Source organism: Penicillium hordei (genome assembly GCF_028827395.1).
Source record: "Penicillium hordei strain IBT 12815 chromosome Unknown utg000001l_segment0_segment0, whole genome shotgun sequence".
In the NCBI taxonomy this organism is placed as follows: Eukaryota; Fungi; Ascomycota; class Eurotiomycetes; order Eurotiales; family Aspergillaceae; genus Penicillium; species Penicillium hordei.
The window spans coordinates 6,698,473-6,720,212 of NW_026623142.1; the positions used below are offsets into that span (position 1 = coordinate 6,698,473).

At 48.3% G+C, this 21,740-nt stretch overlaps 5 protein-coding genes across 5 annotated transcripts; 4 read left to right on the forward strand and 1 right to left on the reverse strand.

Annotated features, from left to right (window-relative positions):
• Nucleotides 1–18: 18 nt before the first annotated feature.
• Nucleotides 19–4,688, forward strand: N7537_002544 (putative ATP dependent RNA helicase; the record flags this gene model as incomplete). Its single annotated transcript, XM_056893602.1, has 6 exons — nucleotides 19–781; nucleotides 840–2,385; nucleotides 2,444–3,741; nucleotides 3,792–4,005; nucleotides 4,068–4,395; nucleotides 4,479–4,688. The coding sequence occupies 6 exons, from the start codon at nucleotides 19–21 to the stop codon at nucleotides 4,686–4,688; spliced, it is 4,359 nt and encodes a 1,452-aa protein (XP_056758597.1).
• A 7,962-nt stretch (nucleotides 4,689–12,650) lies between these two features.
• Nucleotides 12,651–13,407, forward strand: N7537_002545 (uncharacterized protein; the record flags this gene model as incomplete). Its single annotated transcript, XM_056893603.1, has 2 exons — nucleotides 12,651–12,668; nucleotides 12,958–13,407. 2 exons carry the CDS (start codon nucleotides 12,651–12,653, stop codon nucleotides 13,405–13,407), a joined length of 468 nt encoding a protein of 155 aa, XP_056758598.1.
• A 17-nt stretch (nucleotides 13,408–13,424) lies between these two features.
• Nucleotides 13,425–15,812, forward strand: N7537_002546 (KilA-N domain-containing protein; the record flags this gene model as incomplete). Its single annotated transcript, XM_056893604.1, has 4 exons — nucleotides 13,425–13,908; nucleotides 13,974–14,106; nucleotides 14,163–15,467; nucleotides 15,641–15,812. 4 exons carry the CDS (start codon nucleotides 13,425–13,427, stop codon nucleotides 15,810–15,812), a joined length of 2,094 nt encoding a protein of 697 aa, XP_056758599.1.
• Nucleotides 15,813–16,538: 726 nt separating this feature from the next.
• On the forward strand, nucleotides 16,539–17,671 carry N7537_002547 (uncharacterized protein; the record flags this gene model as incomplete). Its single annotated transcript, XM_056893605.1, has 2 exons — nucleotides 16,539–17,482; nucleotides 17,548–17,671. Coding segments are annotated over 2 exons (1,068 nt in total), but the record flags the coding sequence as incomplete, so codon positions are not given.
• A 608-nt stretch (nucleotides 17,672–18,279) lies between these two features.
• N7537_002548 (DUF803 domain membrane protein) lies at nucleotides 18,280–20,804 on the reverse strand (the record flags this gene model as incomplete). Its single annotated transcript, XM_056893606.1, has 2 exons — nucleotides 18,280–19,995; nucleotides 20,046–20,804. The coding sequence occupies 2 exons, from the start codon at nucleotides 20,802–20,804 to the stop codon at nucleotides 18,280–18,282; spliced, it is 2,475 nt and encodes an 824-aa protein (XP_056758601.1).
• Between the last annotated feature and the right edge of the window lie 936 nt (nucleotides 20,805–21,740).

The window sequence follows — 21,740 nt, forward strand, 5'->3', positions numbered from 1 at the left end:
CTAATACTTCAAGCCATAATGCCGCCGAGCAGCAAGAAAAAGAAGAAGCCCGCCTCCAACCCGGCTCGAGGCTTTGCGACAGTCTCTATGCCCTCAAAGCCTAAGCCAGAGGCAATATCAACACCATCTTCAGCCACCGAAGAAGCAAAAGCCACGCCGGAAACCGAGTCGCAACCTGAACGCACTGCTGTACGCACTGCAGACGCCACTGCACCACAAACAACATCATCGTTACAAGACTACACACCGGAGGAACTGGAAAAGCACCTTGAAGAAGCAGAACTCCAGATTCTGGTTGATAAATACGCTGCCAAGTGTAAAAATGACGCAGCGCGCCAGGTCACCAAGCTGGACAACGAACGCCGCGTTTTTCGACAGCAATCAGTAACATTGAGCCTTCTAGAGTGGTTACCGACAGATATTCAAGACAGTATTCTCGAACTGGCTGGTACCGAAGAGCATGACTATCTCATAGCAAGTGGACGGATCACAAGTTCAAAACAGGCGGGTTCTGAAGAGGATCTATACAACAAGCTTTGGACCCTGAAGGAAACACTGCTCAAACTCAACTTCCCAGAAAAGCGCGTCGAGGATGCACTGAAGCATGTTTTACAATATTTTGCAGGCAACTCAACCAGTGCCGGTCGGGATGTTGTGTGGAACCTTGATGAAGCAATTGAATGGTTGGCTACGCACAGTGATAAGAATGAATTACCCTCTTACACACAGACAAATACTCGCCCACTGAAAGACACGGATAGTGTCACCTCATGGATGACAGGTAAACCCTTTTATAGCCTGAGGTTTTCCATTAGGGCATAATGCTAACTTTTTGGCAGAATCGAAAGCTTCAGGGACTTCGACTCCTGTTTCATCCCAAAATCGAAGCAAGCAAGGGAAGAAAAAGGATGACTGGAAGGCAGCAAAGGTTGCCCCTCCTATTTCATATGATTCTGACAGCTCAGTCGACCCAGATATCATGGTTCCCGAATGGCTGGAACTGCAGACTCAACTCTACAGCCTGGAGCCAGATCTCTTCGACCGCGCCGGAAAGGGCAAGAAAGGTCGCAGCGGCGCTGGCAATCTGTCGAATGACCCTGAAGCCTCTAAATTGCAGCGGAAGATTGCTAAGATCGAACGTGATGTCCTTTTCGAACGCCGAGAAGCAGAGTATATATGGGAGCAAAAGCTTGATGAGCTCAGAAAGGATGCTTCATTCCTTCGGCGCCCGGTGGACAGAAAGAAAAAGTCTCCGACCGATGCAGAAGATCAGCCAAAGCCCGAGATTGACGAAGAGCTAGACCCAGCCCTCCTTGCGATCGACGGAATGGAGGATGCCCTCGGGGACTTGTTCCAAGGTGAAGCTGAGGATTCAGGCTCGATTTTAGACATTTCTCTTCCAGAGACCCAGGCATCATTCACACTCCGCGACTTTGGAAAATCGACCGGCCTGAGCCCACGGCGAGTCTTGGAGGAAACTTGCAAATCAAGAGACTCGTCTTGCATGGTTGTTTACCAAGATTTCTCCTCCTCAAGTCATTCGAACAGAAAGGCTCTGGAGATCCGATGGTCGAAGCCCCAGGAAACCCCATTCCCGTTAGCAGTGGAATCGATTACGCACAAATCGAATGCCTTGGTAACTTTTGTGTCAATGGATGCCCTTACAACGCCAGATGCGCAGCAGGCTGAGGGATACGTGTCGACTCTAGCTTTGTTCATCTTATTCCCACAGAATTCCAAGGAGGGCAAGGCCTACCTGCGGTTGCCAGCTGTTTGGAGAGAACTCTGGACTGAGTTTGCAACACTGCAGAAGACCCAGCAGGACGAAATCGACAAAACTACCGTAAAAGATTTAAAGCGCCTGATCCAAGAGAACCAAGGCACCTTCGAAGATGATGTTGTTCTATCTGACAACTTCCGGAAGAGAAACGGCGTTGGTAGCAAGCCGGGCACGCAGATGAAGGGGTCTGCGCGCGACAATTTCGGGGGTATTGATGACCGCTTGAAAGAAGCATGGATGGCTAAATCGTCGACGCCCTCCTATCACCGCATGATGCAAGGTAGAATGAACCTCCCAATCTGGGAGTTTAAAGATGAGATCCTGAGTACGCTCGACGATCACCGAGCTCTGATCATTTGCAGTGAAACGGGTAGCGGAAAGAGTACGCAGATTCCGTCATTCATTCTCGAGCACGAGATGATCCAAGGCCGACCATGCAAAGTCTATGTGACCGAGCCCCGCCGTATCTCTGCAATCTCCCTTGCTCGGCGTGTCAGCGAGGAGCTTGGTGAGAGCAAGAACGACGTGGGCACGAATAGATCTCTCATTGGATTTGCGGTGCGACTGGAAAGCAAGTTTACTCAATCCACGCCATTGATCTATGCGTAAGTTTTCACTTCTCTCTGGTTTTTACTGTGTGGTTGCTCAACTAATATTTTATAGAACAACGGGAGTGGTTGTACGAATGCTCGAACGGCCCGACGACTTCCAAGACATCACTCATGTGGTTCTCGACGAAGTTCACGAGCGCACTATCGACAGCGACTTCCTTCTGATCGTGCTCCGACGACTCATGGAGAAGCGGCCTGACCTAAAACTCATCCTCATGTCAGCCACCCTTGATGCGCAACGTTTCTCGAACTATCTCGGCGGGGTGCCAGTTCTGAACATCCCAGGGCGAACTTTCCCCGTGGAAATGAAGTATCTGGAGGATGCGGTCGAGATGACCAACTACCGTCTGTCGGAAGATGCCCAACACACAGTCCTTGACGATGATATGGATGACCCACCCACGGATGCCGACACCACAGGGGGCCTCCAAGCCAGTCTTGATGGGTACTCTAGACAGACCAAAGAGACTGTTATCAACATTGACGAGTACAGACTAGACTATGACTTGATCAAGAGATTGCTTCTGAAGATTGCTACGGCCCCGGAGATGGCTCACTACAGCAAGGCGATCTTGATCTTCATGCCTGGACTGGCGGAAATCCGTCGCTTGAACGACGAGATCCTGTCCGAGCCAATGTTCCAGAGGGGATGGATTGTACATACGCTTCACTCTTCAATTGCCAGTGAGGACCAAGAAAAGGCCTTCAATGTACCTCCGGAAGGCACAAGAAAGATTGTTATTGCAACGAACATTGCAGAAACAGGTATCACTATCCCGGATATCACAGCCGTCGTCGACGCAGGAAAGGAGAAGATCATGCGCTTTGATGAGAGACGTCAATTGTCCCGTCTGGTTGAGTCATTCATCTCGCGTGCGAACGCTAAACAGCGTCGCGGTCGTGCTGGACGTGTCCAGAACGGTATCTGCTTCCACCTGTTCACTAAACACCGCCATGAAAAGCTGCTTTCTGAACAGCAAACCCCTGAACTGTTGCGCCTTTCTTTGCAGGATCTGGTGCTTCGTGTGAAGATCTGCAAATTAGGAGAGGTGGAGCAGACACTCCTCGAAGCTCTTGATCCGCCGTCGTCTAAAAATATTCGCCGGGCCATTGATTCATTGAAGGAAGTTAAAGCCCTGACGAGCAACGAGAGTTTAACCTCCCTCGGAACACAACTGGCAAAGCTACCGCTGGATGTCTTCCTCGGCAAAATGATCATCCATGGAGCCTTCTTCCGGTGCTTGGATGCGACTGTCAGCATTGCTGCTATCCTTTCTTCCAAGTCGCCATTTGTGAACACAATCGGATCCAACTCACAACGCGATGGCGCACGAGCGTCTTTCCGAAGAGGTATGTCCCAATATATCGATCTCCCACAATTGATAACTAACAGACATTAGGTGACTCCGATCTCTTGACCGTATACAATGCTTATTGCAGCTGGAGACGCACAAGAAGCACACCGGGGTCCAATGAATACGCTTTCTGCCGAAAGAACTTCCTCAGCGCGCAGACACTGCTGGCGATCGAAGATATCAAGATGCAATTGGTAGTATCAATTGCCGACGCGGGTCTTCTGACCCTAGATGCATCACAGAAAGCGGCCCTCAACCGGTAAGAGAGCCTTTCGTCCAAACATCACATCTCAGCCTGACAAATGCTAACCAACCCCACAGTGCACGCTCCAACAGCCGAAACCGCCAATTCTTTATCATCCCTGAAGACTTCGATGTCAACAGCAACAACGATGTCGTGATCAATTCGGTCATCGCCTGGAGTTTCTATCCTAAGCTTCTGACGCGCGAAGGCAAGGGCTGGCGCAACGTTGGAAACAACCAGACAGTTTCACTACCCGCTGTTTCTGTCAACAAGAGGGCGGACTCGTCCGTCAAATGGCTATCATACTATAGCATCATGGCACGTGCCCGCAATCTCAATGCGCATGATACCAGCGCAGTGGACGATTTCGCCATAGCTTTGCTGTGTGGTGATGCTGAGTTCAAGGTACGACATTGATCATTCTTCGTGCTTCCCTTCCTTCCCTTCTGTCTCCTTTTCTGACAATCAGCTAACCACCGCCAAAATAGATGTATTCAGGTGTCGTCTCCATTGACGCGAACCGTATTCGATTCGCTGTGCGCGATTGGAAGTCTATGCTAGCCTTGAAAATCCTTAACAGCCGGCTGCGCGAGATCCTCTCGAACACTTTCCGCAACCCCCATCGTCCATTGTCATATAAGCATCAGCAGTGGATCGACATTTGGCAGCAGATCTTTGCTCAGGCTGGTAAGCGATGAATATACCAGCCGTGATGTGTGATTATGCTCTACACCTTTGATGAGATATGCCATGTAAAAATGATGAATATGGTTGGGTCCGGTATAGAACTTTGTCGGAATATTGTTAGCTTTAGAGTTACTTCAATGGACAAATACGCTCTTTCGTTCAAATTATGCCCAGTTTCTTTGTGTTTATGTATCTATATATCTTCTCGCTGCGACTTTTTCATTTTATCGATTAGAAACTGTGATCTATATTAGCTATGCCACTCATATTCTCAACTTGAGGGGGGGATATATATCTGAAGATGCACCACATCCCGAGATATCAAATCATATATCTCAAACCTACCGATCGAAGCTTAAGACTCAACCTCATACACTTTGACTTATATATATTCTACTGAGGCAGTACATATATGATCCATTCCGGCGATCTATCAGCAGGAACCGTAGCATCCCTACATGAACGACGGGAGACAGCATACTGCATCCACCACGCCTTCTAGAAGTGCGTTCAAGTCTACTTTGTACAGAGCACAGAGCACTGCAGATATGCCCGTCCTCTCGAGTCAATGCACCGACGCCGTCAGCACTGATCCGCCGTGCGTAAAGGATTGCATTATCATCGCCAACCGCTATCAGATCGAGATCAAAGCACAAAATAACTGCATAAGCATAAGAACAAGCCAAAGAATAAGTATACAACCAAAGCTTCTATTAGCCGTCCCAGCCAAAAGTCGGGACCAAGTCTATCAAACCTATTCCCACCCTTTTCCCACGGGAAACAATCGGTCTACGACAATCTGCAACAATCCCGCCATCCCAATCCCTAATCAAGGGATATACCAACCTCCCACCGCCAATACCAGCTCACCACAAACACAGGTTATCCCTTGACACGAGACTTGCAGTCGATGCAGGTCCTCAACCAGCGGTGAATACGTACCTCTGCGAGGCTGTGAGGCCTGAACACATAGGTAAGAACCTTGGAAGATTCCAGTGAACTGCCAACCCCATCCCCCATCCCCCCCCAGACATTCCTAAACCCGCATCAACCACAGCAAATAAATTTCCATTTTCCCCAAAAAAGCAAAAAAATACAATCCAATAGAGTCTTAGACACATCCACGACACTATCTGCACTATCCACCCCATTCACCCTATATGCACTCCATGCACAATATGAATGGCAGATATGCTTCGAGAATGTGGAAAATCCCCACGCGCGCTAACCTACAGCCCGGGAATGATTCGCACCCATAGGGTAATACGGAGTATGGAGTAGTTAGGCTGGATTCTGACTACTCCGTAGTTATGTACATGTACATTATCTCATGCACAGCAACCCAGTCTGTGGGCGGCACTTGTACTTACACGCTTGGTCTTGGCTGCCCTGCGCTGGCACTTGGCAGCTAGCTTGTCACTCAGGCGCTGGTTCATCGTACATGATACCTGCAGCTTGGGGGCTGCACGTTGCATGGTATTTGGATTCCTCGATTGACTAGTGACGCCTCTCCGGGGAGATAGAAGCGTGGATGGCGCGTGTTTTGGTGTCAGATGATCAAGTACATACTATAAAATGTGACCTGAGACAACGAAGAGACGGTGAGCCGACTACTCATTTCCTCTTTTGGGGCTTATTTGGATATATTTTTTTATTCTGTGTCCTGTTGGGATTAGGCCTGGTGTTCCAGACTGGGATCTCCTTGTTCTAGACTCGTGTTTGTTTTTGGGGGGGGGGGGAATTATCATTGCCATTCTCAGGGATGACATAGCATAGGGGGAGAATTGCTTATTTTGATACAAATGCTAGTATCACATGGGCTTTGCAGATAAGTTCATGATCTATGATTATGATTATGATTATGATTATGATTATGATTATGATTATGATTATGATTATGCTTATAGCTCCTTTGGTTTGTATGGGCTGAAATGTTGGGGTAGTGCAGAAGGTGGTGGACTTGAAGTATAGGTACAGTACATTTTGTACGACATAGAAAGCATCTCACAAGAGTGGCATGTTTGGACGTTGTACATCCAAGTTAAACCTTTATGTTTCTATGTTTTCTATGCTTTCTACATTTCTACATTTCCTTATCTGCCCTCTGACGTTGTGCCGATCGGCTAAAATAGCCCGACATCGGCAGGTTTGGGAATATCTCCCTTTTTTGTTTTTTTTTTTTTTGTTCATCTTAAATCGTGGATATTAGTCTCACCTATACACTGTAGTCTATAAGGAATATATAATACATAACCCCATACAAATCAACGGTCGACATACATCCCAACATTAAACCTCCACAACAGCGGGTCACTGCATACCCAGATGGAGCTACGGAGTATGGGATAATGCTCTGTGCCACGTCTGCACGCAGGGGGGGGGGGGGCCAACTGGCGGTGAATCCACACGATCTAGCCCTTCCTACGTGGTTGTTGCCGCAGCCAGTCATTGTTGCGTTGGATCATCGATCGGCGGGCTGCTGGAGTGAAAAGCCAATCATTGGCGCCGCTGGCTTGGATGGGATTTTAGTCTCGTTACACATTTGGCCGGAGCCATCCTAGCTATTTCGGAGATATGAGGAATTTCAGGTTTATATTTTGGTTCTGAACTAGACTATGGTCACTGGAGCAAAAGCGAATGGAGTAAATGACTTGAGAATAGTGGCGCTTGCTAACGGTTACGACAGTTGACTTATTCAAGAAGGGTTTTTTTATTTTTTTTATTTTTTTTATTCTTGTTTATTTCTTTTTGAATTAGAGGAATTCACTAGGAGATATGGTTATATTGTACTCTGTTCAACATGCAACATGCGAAATACCCAATGCAATAATTACTTCATACTCAACTATTGTTGGGCCTCTTCTCCCCCCTCTTTTGCTACACAAGCACTAGAGTGTGTAAAGGCAAGATGAACGTGCAGTCGATCTCTTGGCTCCACGGGAAAATGCAATGCGAGGTTAAATCCAAGGTTGCACGGCCCCAGCCTAGTTCCATCACGCCAGATCCTGGCTTCGTGGTGCGTTGTTATTCGCGCGAGGGAAGTGGGCGGCGTCTGGCTCACAGCAAATCACTTAAGTCACATGGAAAAAAAAAGCAGAGTCACAATTCGAATGTTATATTGTTTCAGGGTTGTATATATAAATATGTCCACGCCTATACCTACTTGGGCTAAGTACCTCTGGATACCGTGGGCCTATGGTAGCAGTAGACGGGGCTATACGGACGCTATCTGGCCCCATCCTGTACAACACATCAATTGCAGGGAACATCCCTGTAAGCCATCGGCTTTTAGTCAAATTCTCCTCGTGTCCGAGTCTCACGCTGTACAATGGTACTCCGTAATTATGCTGTACCACCCACGCCCTCAAAGGCCTTGTACCCATTGTGCGTGTCCCCGATCGTCAGTCTGACGGCCTTATCTGGCATCAACGTCTGCCCAGACGGCTTCGGGCATATTTTGGTGTGAGGGACAGCATGGGGAAAGCATGGCAGCCCCTGGTGAAACATTATAGACAAGGGTAGAAAAAGGAACAAACAAGAGCCCCGCATAATTTGTATATGATAATAGTGCTACTTGAAGAAAAAAAAAGGCCAGAGAAACAGGGGGAAAAGAAAGAAAGCCAAAAAAACCCCCAAATTAAAAAAAAAAGTCCTCTGTTCTCATAAGAAAAGCCTGAAAGCTGCACGGACAAAGTCTGCAGGGTAACTCGCTGCAAGGTACGGACGAACCCGTCGATCGACGCGAGATTGACGACGTAAACATTGAAGTGGAGGTTCTAGTTATGGGAGGCTTGTTATGGAGAGACACTAAACCTTGGAAGGATTTCTCTAGTCTCCGTATGTAACCTCTTAACTCTACGATCCACCGAGTTGATACACGGAAAGCCCCGGAGGGACGATCAGTAAAGGAATTGACACATGAATTATATTATTATATTCTATTTAATTTCTACTCCTACAGAGTCAATTACTACGGAGGACGGAGCACAGGGTGAGTAAATGATTGAGATATTTCAAATACTTATAATATTGCTCCTAGGTATACCTATCATATATGAACAGGTCATCTTACATTTTCGGCTCAACGGTTCGATATGATGCATCACACCCGAATTGCGGAGTTGCCGTACCAATAACTGGGTGGATTCATAGTGGATCTTTCATTTGAGCTGGTTTTGATTAATATTCTCCATTTCTCATTTCTTCATTTCTGTCGGGGAAGAAGGTAACAGAATAATCGAAAGTAATAAAAAAGCCACAACCGAGTCCTGGCCCACTCCCTCATTTCCATCCTTTTATCATTCAGCCCTCAAATCCTCAAGGAAGGCCATTTCCTTTTCCAGTAAGGAAATGGTGTGTCGATTCAGGCGGATCCCTCCCCATGGCCCCCCCTAAACTACTGTATGCTGTATGTGCAGCGGGTATCGGGCCGTCGATAGCGAGCTGTGCAGGGGTCTGTCAGTGGCCCCCTCTTTCTCTTTTAATTTTCCCGGAGCTCTCTGGGCCTAGCGTATTAAGCTGGTTAGTACCTGCTTTCGTGTCTGGCCTGAATGTCTGTACTCCGTACGGAGTAAGAAACTAGGTATTCTTACTTCCCAGAAGATTATTGCAGACTAGAGAACCTGCCAAGGATTCAACATATATATTAATCATTATCCAGGATCTGGCCCGTATTTTCCCGGCCCCATGTTCACCGACCTCTCAAGGGTCTGTGTGGTAGACGCCACTTGCAGAATCCAAATCCAAATGCAAATACTTGAAAACTGGAAATCGTATTCCGATCATGATCTCCCCGAAATCGCATAAATTAACCATTGCATCTATATGTATGGTCAATGCATATTAGGGTAGGACTGGGAAAAAAAAAATTATAATAATAATAATCGGTGAATCCCTAGCTGTCACTTTTTTTATTTTACGGAATACGTGGGAATTGACATCTGTCAACCTTGAACCGTGATTTTCAAGTTGGAAATCAAGTCCGTGAATAGTCTAGGTCTGCTAGTGGAGAATACATAGGTACGTAGTAATAAGATAGAGTAATAAAAAAAGGACTAAACGCAAGGGGACTTTGGCCCTGCCCTCTTTTCACCTTGGCTTCTGTTGTATGGTCTTTTTTCCAGGAAGAAATTAGCGGTGTACTGGGGTCGAGTTGGTTTTGATGTTCAGCGTCTCTTTACTCCCCCCTTACTGGGATCTGGCTCTGGGCTTTTTTTTTATTATACATCTTTTTTTATTGTTGGGCATAGCCTGTAAATATATGGGGGAAATAAAATCGAAACTCAAAACAAATATTCATATTATTTGCTCTTATTCTTGGAGGATTATTATCCCGGCTATCCCGCCTATGAACGATGTTAGGTGTACTCCGTATATTAATTCTAGACTCTATCCAGGAATAGGATCCACGTTCATAAGTATAGAAGAAACAAAAGAAATAGTAAAAAAAAAAGAAAAAAAGAAAAGAGGAGTTTCTGGATGCATCATCATGGGGTCTCTCAGTTGAGATTACGATGCTACGTATGAACATCTCATTTCAATTTGGGCTAAAATTGGGTGGACAAATTCTGGACTAAAAGCTCTCTTTTTTTTCTCCAATTTTTTGTTCGATTTGTCTTTTTGCTTTTTTCTCTCTAATTTTCTCATTTCTCTTCAACTGTTTCGGTAACCGCCTAGCCTCTGACTGGTCTCTTCCTGGTACTTGATAGGCATTGGAAGAGAGAGAACAGACCCTTGATCGACTTCAAGCCACCCGTGTTTCGTGGTTCCCTCTGAGCCACTGATTTTCCCCTCTGCATCCCTAGGGTGTGACGTGCTTCTTTCCTCTTTCTCTCTCCACTGTTACTCACGGCCCGTCTTAACGCCTAGATCGTCCCGAACCATAAAAAGAAAACAAAAAGGGCTTGGTATGATTGTTTCTTGGCTGAAATGATTGTAAATAGATAGCATTGCAATGGTCCACTTGAATCGGGTATAGCCGTAGGTCTTTGAACGGAGGACCCGGAGCGATCGACCGGTGGTCACCTCTAATAGTAAGATATCCGAGAGGGGACAAGGCTCCGCCTATGCCCGGTGAATGATTTAGAATGAATTTTGTTTTGGCGCTGAGATTGATTTTAGCCGTTTCTTTAAGACGGACCTTGCAGGTGTTAGCTTGTAACATACCCCAATTAGAGGGGAAATGGTGCAAGCGCTGACTCCAGAAGCGGGAGAGTGCAATCCGCAATCGACGGTGCAGCCGCCGCGCATTGCCGGGCCTTTTTTTTTAATTTTTTAATTTTTAATTTTTTTACATTTCTCCCCCTCTCTGCAGCCACTGACAGATGTCTTGCACGATGAAAGATATGTCGGGAGATTTGAATTTCCAACTGTACTCCGTACTAGTAATGCACTATAGTGCCTAGGTACTTTGTACCTGTGTATTAGTATTCTTCGGGTAATTATAGTATCTTAACCGTGGTTTCGACCCATTAACGTCGGTTTCAACCGTGGATGTGTTTCCCCCGTTCTTCCCTCCCCCCCCCCCCCCTCCCCGGTTGACCACCCATGGTTCACTTGAGTGGGACCCGCGCGCGTGGAGACGAACCGTCTCAGCTATTTCTGAAATGCCTGGGGTGTTTATTACATTTTATGAAACATGACTACCTTGTATATAGAATTATCGCATTATAGGATATATGGTATATAGTACTAAATACAAGGATGAATCCTACTCCTGCAGTTTTGCCAGTTTTGCCTAGCCAGAAATAGTATCTAGAGGTCTAGAGTAACCCTCTCCTAAAGTAATCAATTAATTGAATCTGATCGGTTGACTCCACTAAGGGAATCAACTCCCAGATCCAGCGGGCCTATCCCGGCTGATCAACATGTTGCTTTTCTGCCTGTCACACAGACCAGGATCCTCAGCTGGGAATATTTCTCTTTGACTTGTCCCTACGGAGCACAGTTTTCAAGGTTATAATACTCCGTACGAATTGGGAAATGCTAGTTAATTTTGGTCAACCTGGTTAATACTAAAGGAAATGATTTACCTTGGACGCTCAACTCTGATCCGAATGGTCCTTACTTGGTGGCGTAGAATAATAATTATAAATATTTACCCCTAAAAAAAAGAAAGAAGAAAATCAAGATAATATATGGAAAGCAAGAAAAAGAAAAAATAAAAATAAAAAATCAGAAAAAAAAGAGAAGACTGAAAAAAAGCAAAAAAGAAAAGAAAAAAAGAAAAAAAGAAAAAGAAAAAGAAAACCCCAGCAGATATCGAGTCTAGAGGATGATCTGAACGCACGGTTCTGGTAGTCACTCACACTCTCTCTCTCTCCACCGGGTCCACTGTGATTGATTCGATGGGCTCTCTCTCTCTTTCTGTTTCTCTTCTTCTCCCTCAAAAGACGGGGCAAGCCGGGATTTCTGCAGACAATATTCTTCTCTTTCTCTTAAAAGAACGACCCTTAGTCAGCTTCTTCTTATCCTCCACTGATCGACTTTCCCGCTGCGGCTCGGCGTCATTTCGCTTCACCTCTTTTTCCCCTCTCTTAACCGCTTTGCTTAAGTTTCACTGTACGATTTCCTTTTATTTTAAGAGCCCTTTGCCCTTTTCCCAGTTTATTTTAATATTTTACTTTCTATCTTTTGTTTGTGCTTTTTCTTTTTTGCCTTTTTCAAACGCCATCTATCCAGCCTGCAGTGCATAGGGATGCGTTTGCTGCACCACCCCAGCCTCCACCTTTCTGTACGTCTGACTTCTTTTCTCAACCGCCCCCCCCCCATCCCTCGACTGTCTGAGACTTTGACCTTTCCCCCCCTACCTTCATCCGGCTTCGGCCTTATTTCATCATTCAATGCGCTCCATTTTCAGAGTTTCTTCTTCAATGACATGATTCCTGCATGACCTTGAAACGACTGCAAAACTTACTTTTTTTTTTTTTGTTTAGTTCCAAGCTTCCGGACTTTGATGTGTTCGACGATTGTTAATGACTCTGACGACCATTGTGCCTCTCTGAATTCGTCTACTTCTTCAAAAAGTCTTTACTGCGCTTCTGTTTAGGCCCGAGTCTTCACAAAAGGATAACGACTTCTACGAAGCTTCATTACGATAGTTGCACGCCCCTGCATCGCCTGCATCTTGCATCAATTTGCTATATTTTTCTTTCTCCAACGTTTGATCCTGAAAGCCCCGTTGAATATTTCGTTTGCAACTCTTTCTCTGTCTTCTCTTTTTCCCGTGCAACGTTCGCAAATTCCTCTGGTTTCCAAGGCTTCTGCAGCCTATATTGATAGCACGCCGGGCGACATTTACGTCCGCTGCTCGCTTCATTCCTCTATTCTAAACCGTTTATCCGTGCAACCGAAAAGCTGGAGCTGCCATCGATCTCGCAGGTCCATACCCGCGGTCCTGCTGACATCCCCTGGTACAACCATCACGCGGCGGAACGACCGTTATTGCCCGGCGACAAACTCCCCGCTCTCAGCCTGCCGACAGCCACCCAGGGCCTCTCCCGGACCGCCTACCACGATCCGTCCCTGGCCAATTCCACCAATTCCAGCGCTCGCACAAGTCTCTCCGGTGCTTCAGTGCCTGTCAACGAACCGAGGAGTCCCCCGCCCTCTGCGGACCTGTCTGGGACCCAGGGCCGACTTTCATTAGATTCTTCCGCCCCGACTGAATACAGTCTCCCCCCTCGGTCAACGAAGGGTACTATCCTAGCCCAACTTCTCTCGGCAGCATGAACCAGACCCAGCCATACATGGACGTCCACTCGCACATGTCTTCAGCTCAGTCATACGCTCCTCAAGGCGCTACCGCAGGCGCAATGTCCCACTACCAGTACCACGGGCAACCCCCTGTGATGCAGCCCGCGTCGTCTTACGCCCCGGCTGCTTACCCCCAATATGGATACGCCCCTGGCGTGACTTCACCCCCAACGGGACACCCACCAAGCTCAATGGGTGGCCAGATGCCGGCTCAGTTGCTGCCGTTGCCTGGTAAGCTCCAAAGCCAGAATGTGATCGATGATTATTCTGATCGTTATCAAGTGAGCAATCACGCCGCCCCTCCAAGTGGATATGGGAACAGCACCGGGGCTCCGCTACAAGGATTCGTCTTTGATGGTACCGGTCAAGTGGCTCCTCCGGGAGCAAAGCCACGAGTGACAGCCACATTATGGGAAGATGAAGGGAGTCTCTGCTACCAAGTGGAAGCGAAGGGAGTGTGTGTAGCTCGACGAGAAGGTAAGCTCATTCTGTGAGAAAAGGTTAATTGGGGGCTTTTTTTTTTGACTGGTTCTTTCTCGCAGACAACCACATGATCAATGGTACAAAGCTGCTCAATGTAGCCGGCATGACCCGTGGTCGACGTGATGGAATTCTCAAGAGCGAAAAGCTTCGCCATGTTGTGAAAATTGGCCCGATGCATTTGAAAGGTGTCTGGTATGTATTTTGATCGCACAGCACGTGCAGCATCAGTCGCTAACTCTTCTCTTCAGGATCCCATTTGAGCGTGCTCTGGAATTTGCCAATAAGGAGAAGATCACCGATCTCTTGTACCCACTATTTGTGCATAATATCGGTGGTCTGCTATACCACCCTGCCAACCAGACTCGGACAAACATGGTAGTGCAAGAGTCTCAGCAGCGACGTTTGGAAGGCCCTCCTCCGGGTCCCCAGCGCACGCCGTCTGGCTCTCAGCAACCCCCGATTCACCATCACCACCCCTCCCTTCAGACTCCAATGTCCTCTCACATGTCCCAAGGCCCGATGAGTGGCCAGCCGGGCTCCAGACCAGGCCTCGAGCGTGCCAACACCTTTCCCACACCACCCGCCAGCGCCTCCAGCCTGATGGGCGTCAACAACCAAGGCAGCTCATACGAATGGGGTGGACAAGTGCCCCACACACAGCCCTTGTCCATCGACACCACACTGAGCAACCAGCGCTCAATGCCAACCACACCGGCAACCACCCCACCGGGCAACAACCTGCACGGCTTGCCAGCCTACCAAAGTCAACCCTACGACAACTCTAAGCCGTACTACTCCGCGGCACCACAAACGCACGCCCAATATGCGCCTCACACTCCATTGACTAATTCAGGAATGTCCAGCTACGGCCAACCCCTGCCGGGCGGATACATGAAAAGCGAGATGGCGCCACCAAACCCACGCCCTGGCGCCTCAGAGCCCGAAACCTCCGAGCGCGACCCAAACCGCTACAGTCAGAGCAATGGTCCCGGCGAGACCGTCTCCGAGCACGAGCAGGAGTACATGCAAGACCACAACGCCGGCTACAACTCTAACCGCGGATCCTACACTTACACCACAAACCCTTCCGTTAGCTCACTGACCGGCGAGCACTCCCAACTCACCCCGGAAATGACCAGCTCCCCGAGCCAGCAAAACGGCTCCGGTCGCATGACCCCACGCACGGGCGCTGGCCCCCCTCCTCACTGGGCTTCGGGGTATAACACTCCCCCCCGTCCTGCAGCCGCCACTACCCTATACAATGCCGTCAGCGATACGCGCGGAACCCCAGCCAACGGTGCTTCGGACCCTTACTCCATGGCCTCGACCACCGCCCCGGTCTACGCGACTGGGAATGGCTCGTTGAGTGCGGGCAGCAAGCGCATGCGCGAGGACGACGATATCCGTCCTCCCGAGAGTACCGCTGAGTACGAGACTTCGAAGCGCCGTAAGACCATCACCGATGCTACCCTTGGTGGTCCGCTTGGTGGTCCGGTCGGTGGCCCGCCTATTCTTCAGCCGATGAAGCCTAGCGCGGTCATGGCTCGCCATCGGTGAGAGTATGTGATTCAATTGTGGTTTCTAGTTAGCTTTCAGCTTGTGGTTCTGGTTCTGGTTTCTGGGTTTCGCATCGGGCCTTTGGGTTTTCAACTGGATTCCTTTTTCTTTTCTTTTTTTCTTTTCCTGTTGGTTCTATTTCTCGGTCGGAGTTTGTTTTTCATCATAGACCGCGCAATGCAACAACCCGCATGGCGCGTCGTGGTCTCGTCTGTGTCTTACCACGGACATGTGGAGACCGAGACTGGCAGACCCGACGGTGTCGAAACGAAACGAAGCTCATTTGTCTCTGCATTTTATGTTTTCAAGTTGAAATCTTGGCTGTTTTCGGGAATATTTAACTTGTGTGGGGAGAAGGGAAGGACTAGGCGCAAGATCTGTTCACGGTCCAACATTAGAAAAACATTTCTTGATACCTATATGTTGAAAGAACTTGTCATTTGTTGAAGACTTGGATGGTGATCGCAAACCTCGATGACTACGATGTGACGAATCTCTTATGAACGAATTTTCTTTGTGTGATGACTTGACCACGAGCCATCTTCATTAACGAGCTGCTATTTTGTTTTTGTTTTTTATCATTTGTTGCTTTATCATTTACGCGCTGGGGTTTGAAAAGGATATTCTTTGTGGCATGGCCTCGGCTTTGGTTTTACTCCCCTCTCTACTTCTCTGCGCTGCTATTGCTTCTGCTTCTGCTACTGCCCCTCTACTAGAGAGATGATTATCATGGTAATGAACGGTTATGAACTCTGGGTCTGCATGCCTTTAGCGACATACAACGTTGGTTTTGTCCGGTCTAAATGGATTTGTTCTTTTTCGCACTGTGCTTTTCCATAGTTTGTATTTGGCTTTGGATATTTCGTTTCCCTGACACTGTAAGCCTTCATTATACTTCTACTTTAGTCACATACCTCCCAGCACGTGACCAGACCTACCCTATCTCGCCCAAAACAGCAAAATCAAAACACATCCGAACCATGGTTCCTTCCGCTTCATGCCACGGCGGCTTCTTGCCAAATTTCAACTCAGACAGTATCACATCCATTAACCTCAAATAACGGAAGGGAACCCGCGCTACAACCCCGCAAGACCCAACCATGACAACCGACAAACCAAAACCAACCGCAAAACCACAACCCCCAGAACCACGAAACCACCTCTATTTCGATCCCTGGCAGTCAGCCTCAACCGGCCACCAACGCGCAGCCGAAGGGGGCGGCTTCCTCGGCTCGACATCATGGCGGGATGCACGCTCGGCGAAATTAACCAAGCAATATCAAAGCGGGGATTGTCTTCCAGGACGGGGAAAGGGATTGGGATTGGGACAAGGGAACAAAGCAACACAAGAGTCGACACTCGTGCCCGGTGCCTTCAATGGGAAGTGCCCATCACAATCGCCGCCTAAGATACCCGCTTCCGGTGCATGGGCTATGATAGCCGGGGATGTGGCGAAGCGGAATGAACTCGGTGTTCGGGATATTCGGTCGTTTATGGGTGTTAGCAAGAGAACGGCGGTTGATGAGCTCGAGAAGGATACCAAGACGGAGACGAAGAAGATTAGGGTTGTTGGTGGAGGAGGTCGGAGTTTGAGTCCGGCTCGAGATGTAACGGAACAGGATATGGAACAGGATATGGAAACGGAAAAGGAAAAGGAAAAGTCTCAAATAAAAGACGAATCCCAACACGACTCCCGTTCTGGCACCACCCTTGACCTAAAATCGACTTCGAGTATTTTCGCTGGTGTCTCGATCTTCATCAATGGCTCTACCCTCCCCCGGATCTCGGAGTACAAGTTGAAACATCTACTCGCTTCAAACGGGGCGAAGACTTCTATCTATATGGCCCGGAAGACGGTGACGCATGTTCTCGTCGGACAACCCAATACCAGGACTGGGAGTGGAAGTGGAACAACTGTTTCTGGGGCAGGGGGAGGTCTTGCTGCCAGTAAGCTCCAGCAGGAAATTGCCCGTGGAGGGTGGAAAGGTGTGAAGGTTGTTAGTGTGGACTGGTAGGTACTATTATGATGCTGTTGAATGACCGGCGAGTGATCTCTTCTGACGTTGGTATCGCTAGGGCTCTCGAGAGTATCAAAGCTGGACGTCGTCTTGCCGAGTCCCGGTTCCCTGGTATGCATGTCGCGGCTAAGGGGCAGCGGAGTGTTGCTGGGATGTTTGATGTGCAGGGGGTGAAGGAGTGATCTTCTTTTGCATGGATATGGTTGACATTTAGCGACTTGCTTTTTTTTTATGTTTGCATTGCATTGCATATGGCGTTTTGCCATGGATGGTGTTTCGGATAGAGTGGGTTTTGGGTCAATCTTTTGGGTTGGAATGATGAATCTTTCAATTACGTGCACTTTATGATACCCAATGATCTATGATCATATCGAATTTAATCTGATCGTCATGACTATGAATAGCTGCTTTGGAATTTCTCTCGTTTAATTGACTAATGCACTGCCGTTGCCGGTATAACTAACTTATGATGGATATTGACTTCTAGTACTCTAATTTCGTTGACCCTTGTATATGAAGTTCTCATTTCATTAATCGTGCACCATTATCATAACATCCATTATACACAGAATCAAAATCAAAATCACATGTGCATGTATATGTACAGACCGGTGATAGAACCAGGTTCGATAACATAACACAAAATCAAAAAAAAAAAGAAATCAACAAAATCTTCCAACGCCATAGCCATGCAAAATACTATGTGAGAAAGAAAACAGGATAGATCCGCCATAAATCAGAATCCCAGAATGGCAGTATAGGCCAGATAGATAACGAAGATTTCTCACGTTCACCTGAACGAACTTCCCCTACCTCCGCGTGCAGCATACGTTTCACCATCATGGCTGCTATTGTCCGACATATGCCGACGCCAGCCGCTCTGTTGGCGGGTCGGGTAGACATGTGGGGGTTCATTGTGGCCTCCTGACTCGTTAGAGAGGGTCGCTACCATATCAGAGTCCGAGGAGACTGATCTCAGACCCGAGGCATCGGTTGCGGTGGGCATGAGATCGAGGGTGGTGGTAGGCGTGATATCAGGGAGTGGGGGGAGGGGGTTTGGATGGCGGTGGGTAGAGAAGGAGGATTGGGCAGGAGGTGGAGCGCGAGAATGGGCATGGACAGAAGAGGTTGTCCGTGTGCGAGATCTGCTGTCGCTGCCCCTCGATGAAGGGTGTCTCCAGCCGTCTTCTTCGTGAGAGAGGGGTTCTGGGGATGAGGTGGTTTGTCGGTTGTGCGGGAGGTAGTAGGGGTTGTTGGATTCGGAGTAGTCGTCATGATTATCCTCGTAGGCGGGGAATGTGGCGGTATTGTTGCTGGACACGGAGTTGCCGTGTGGTCGCCCTGCGAACATGGGCTGGGGCTCGCCAAGTTCTGACTCGGCGCTTGACCAGCGGTCTAGCTTTTCGTTCAGGGGTTCTTCTTCCGGTTGTGAATGGCGTGAGTCGCCGTGGACGAGACCGAGGGATTCTTCCTCAGTTGCGGACTTGCGCATATCGGCTGCCAGGTGCGTTCGGCGTAGGATTCCACGGGGCGAACCTGGCGTGGGTTTCACGGAAGACTCGCTGTCGGTCTTTGTACGGCCCATCATGGTGTTAAAAGAGAACTGGCGGCGGGTAGTGTTGGCGAGAGGTTCGGGTGCAAGGGAGTCGGGCTTTTCGTCTGCCCATGAGATAGACCGTGGTGTATCGCTACGCGGACGGTTTGCGTTGAACGGAGCCTCCAAACCTCCAGCCATACCGGCACCATGGTATTCTGTGTCAGCATTGCCACTTTGGTGTGGCATGTCTGTCATTCCCACCGATTGTGTATTGACGTTAGAGCTTTTCTCGTCTTCTGTATTTATGGCCTTCCACTGGGAAGGATGAAGCACGCTGGTAGCCCGAGACCGAATGTTATCCATGAAAGAATGACCGCTTTGCTTGGTGCTAGGTCGGTGATCTTCCTCATGCTCGTCAGCGGGCAACCGGGACATGCCCCACGGGGGATGTTGCTGCTTGACCGAGGGTGTTCGTGGAGTGATTGGTCGTGACATAGTTGGTCCCTCGCCAATGACAGTTTTGCGCCGGCGCAGGCCATCCCATTCGATTATCTCATTCTCGCCTGGCACTGTCAGGGTATCCTCATGTTTGTCATGGAAGAAACGGCGGGCTTCATCTGATTCCATAGTGCGGCGAGCAGTCGAAATGCGACGGATGATAGAGGCCGCACCACGAATTGAGTCTGCCTTGGGCTCGGATTCGGGTTCTTCTACTGCGGCAACCTCTCGAATTTGATCCAGATCGCCCTTGAAAATAGCAGCATCGGGGACGTCCTTGGCGGACTTGGATAGCTGCAGTAACACCACACCGGCGCAAATTTGCAGGAACCCAATGATGACGGTTGCAATCTGGATTCCTGTGCCCTTGAAGCCTTGGAACAGAATTGCGGATGTGATAATGGTGGCGCTAGTAAACATCACATAGTAAGTCGGGGTGACCAGAGCGGCATTGAAAAGATTAAGGGCTTTCTGTATAGCAGGGTTAGCACAGCCATGAGACACGAGGGTGAAGAGCGTACATTGAGATAAATAATCTCAGTTAGCAGTGTCCCAATGACAAACACAAGCAAGATATATAGGAACCAATGCTTGAACTGCTCCTCGCCATTAATCTGAGCGAGAATAGCAGAGCCCAAGCCCTGGGTAGCGACGACACTCAAGCCACCAACCATGCTGCAAATACTGATATAAACAAACATGCTCGACTTTCCATAACGTGGACCAACCCAAAGAGCCGTAAAAGCAGCTCCAACGATGATCAACCCGGTATAGACCAGAAATCCAGGCTGAATAACAAAATGCTGCATTCCCTGAATATCCTTGACAGACGACTGCTCAGGTGCATTCATAGCAATAGTCACTGATCCAATAATACAACAGAAACAGCCAACCTTCCCCACGAAACTAAGCCGTTCCTTGAGGAAAATCGCCGACAGAATTGTCGTAATCACAACCGATAGTGCACCAAGAGGCGTAACCAAAATCGCATCGACAAACGCATACGCCACAAAATTGCAGATCTCTCCAACAATCATCAGCGACATGCCAGTCCACCACCAAAAGTTCTTGAGATATCCATATCCCTCACCGGCCTCCTCATTGTACTTCACGTTCGCCTTCAGTAGTCCGATTTTCTTAACCACGAACGATATCCCGATGAAGACACCTGATGCGACAGCCAGCGAAATGCCGACGGCCTTGTACACCGGAGGGCGGCCTGAGGATTCCGCGCGGGCGAGGAGGTTGTTCGCATGCGATAAGGCGGAATTGGGATCCATGATTGTGGAAGTTGGAGATTAAGCCCACACTGACCAGCAGTGGGAAGAGGCGAAGAGTTGTGTCGCGGGGACAGAGTCGTCCGAAGACGAGACTCAGCGACTATTTGAAACACTTGACGCTGCCACGATATCGATAAAGGCTGGGCGTATCGCTGGGGTGATTATCAACGAGGGGCCTGCGTCAACAACGGTTTCGAGTCGGACTGTCGCAACAACTTTTGTAACAGGGGAGTAATTGTAACTTAGAATATTGGCGATCTGGGAATGCTTCTGGAAAATGTCCACGAGGAAAAGAAAAATGTGAGATTCCGCAAGGGGGGGCACGTCAGCCGTTGGCGCTATGACTCTCGGTCTCAGATGGCAAAGATACGACTTTGAGAGTATTTAAGGAAGTAGAATCTACTTAAGACAAAAATTCAGGAGTTGAAGAATTGAAAAAAAAAATAAACAATCCACAATTATCAAAGAAATCAAGAAATCAAGAAAAGGGGAAGGGGATCGATATACAAAACAAAGAGGCTGGGAGGTGGGGAAAGGAGGTACTGGTACTCCTGAACAGGGCGGGCTGGGCTATGATCGGCAGGTACCTGTACCTTCCAGAGTTTTGGCATCGGCCGATGTTGCTTAGTCTATGGAGAAGATGGTGCATTAGGCTGCCCTTTGATGAACGATATACAACAATACTCCGTATACGGAGTATACTAAGATCAACAAGCAATTGACTTGCCCATGAGAAATACGTACTTTGTATATTTTACATGGATGCCTAATATAGAAGTGTCATGCTTTTTTTTTTCTTGTCTCACATAATTATTATACAGAACATCAGTTTCCACATTTGCTGTCTCATAAATGTCATCATTCATTATGCCCAACGAGGCCAGCACTGACCATCGTTCATAGGGGATCAACTAAGACAGCCCCCCTCCCCCCAAT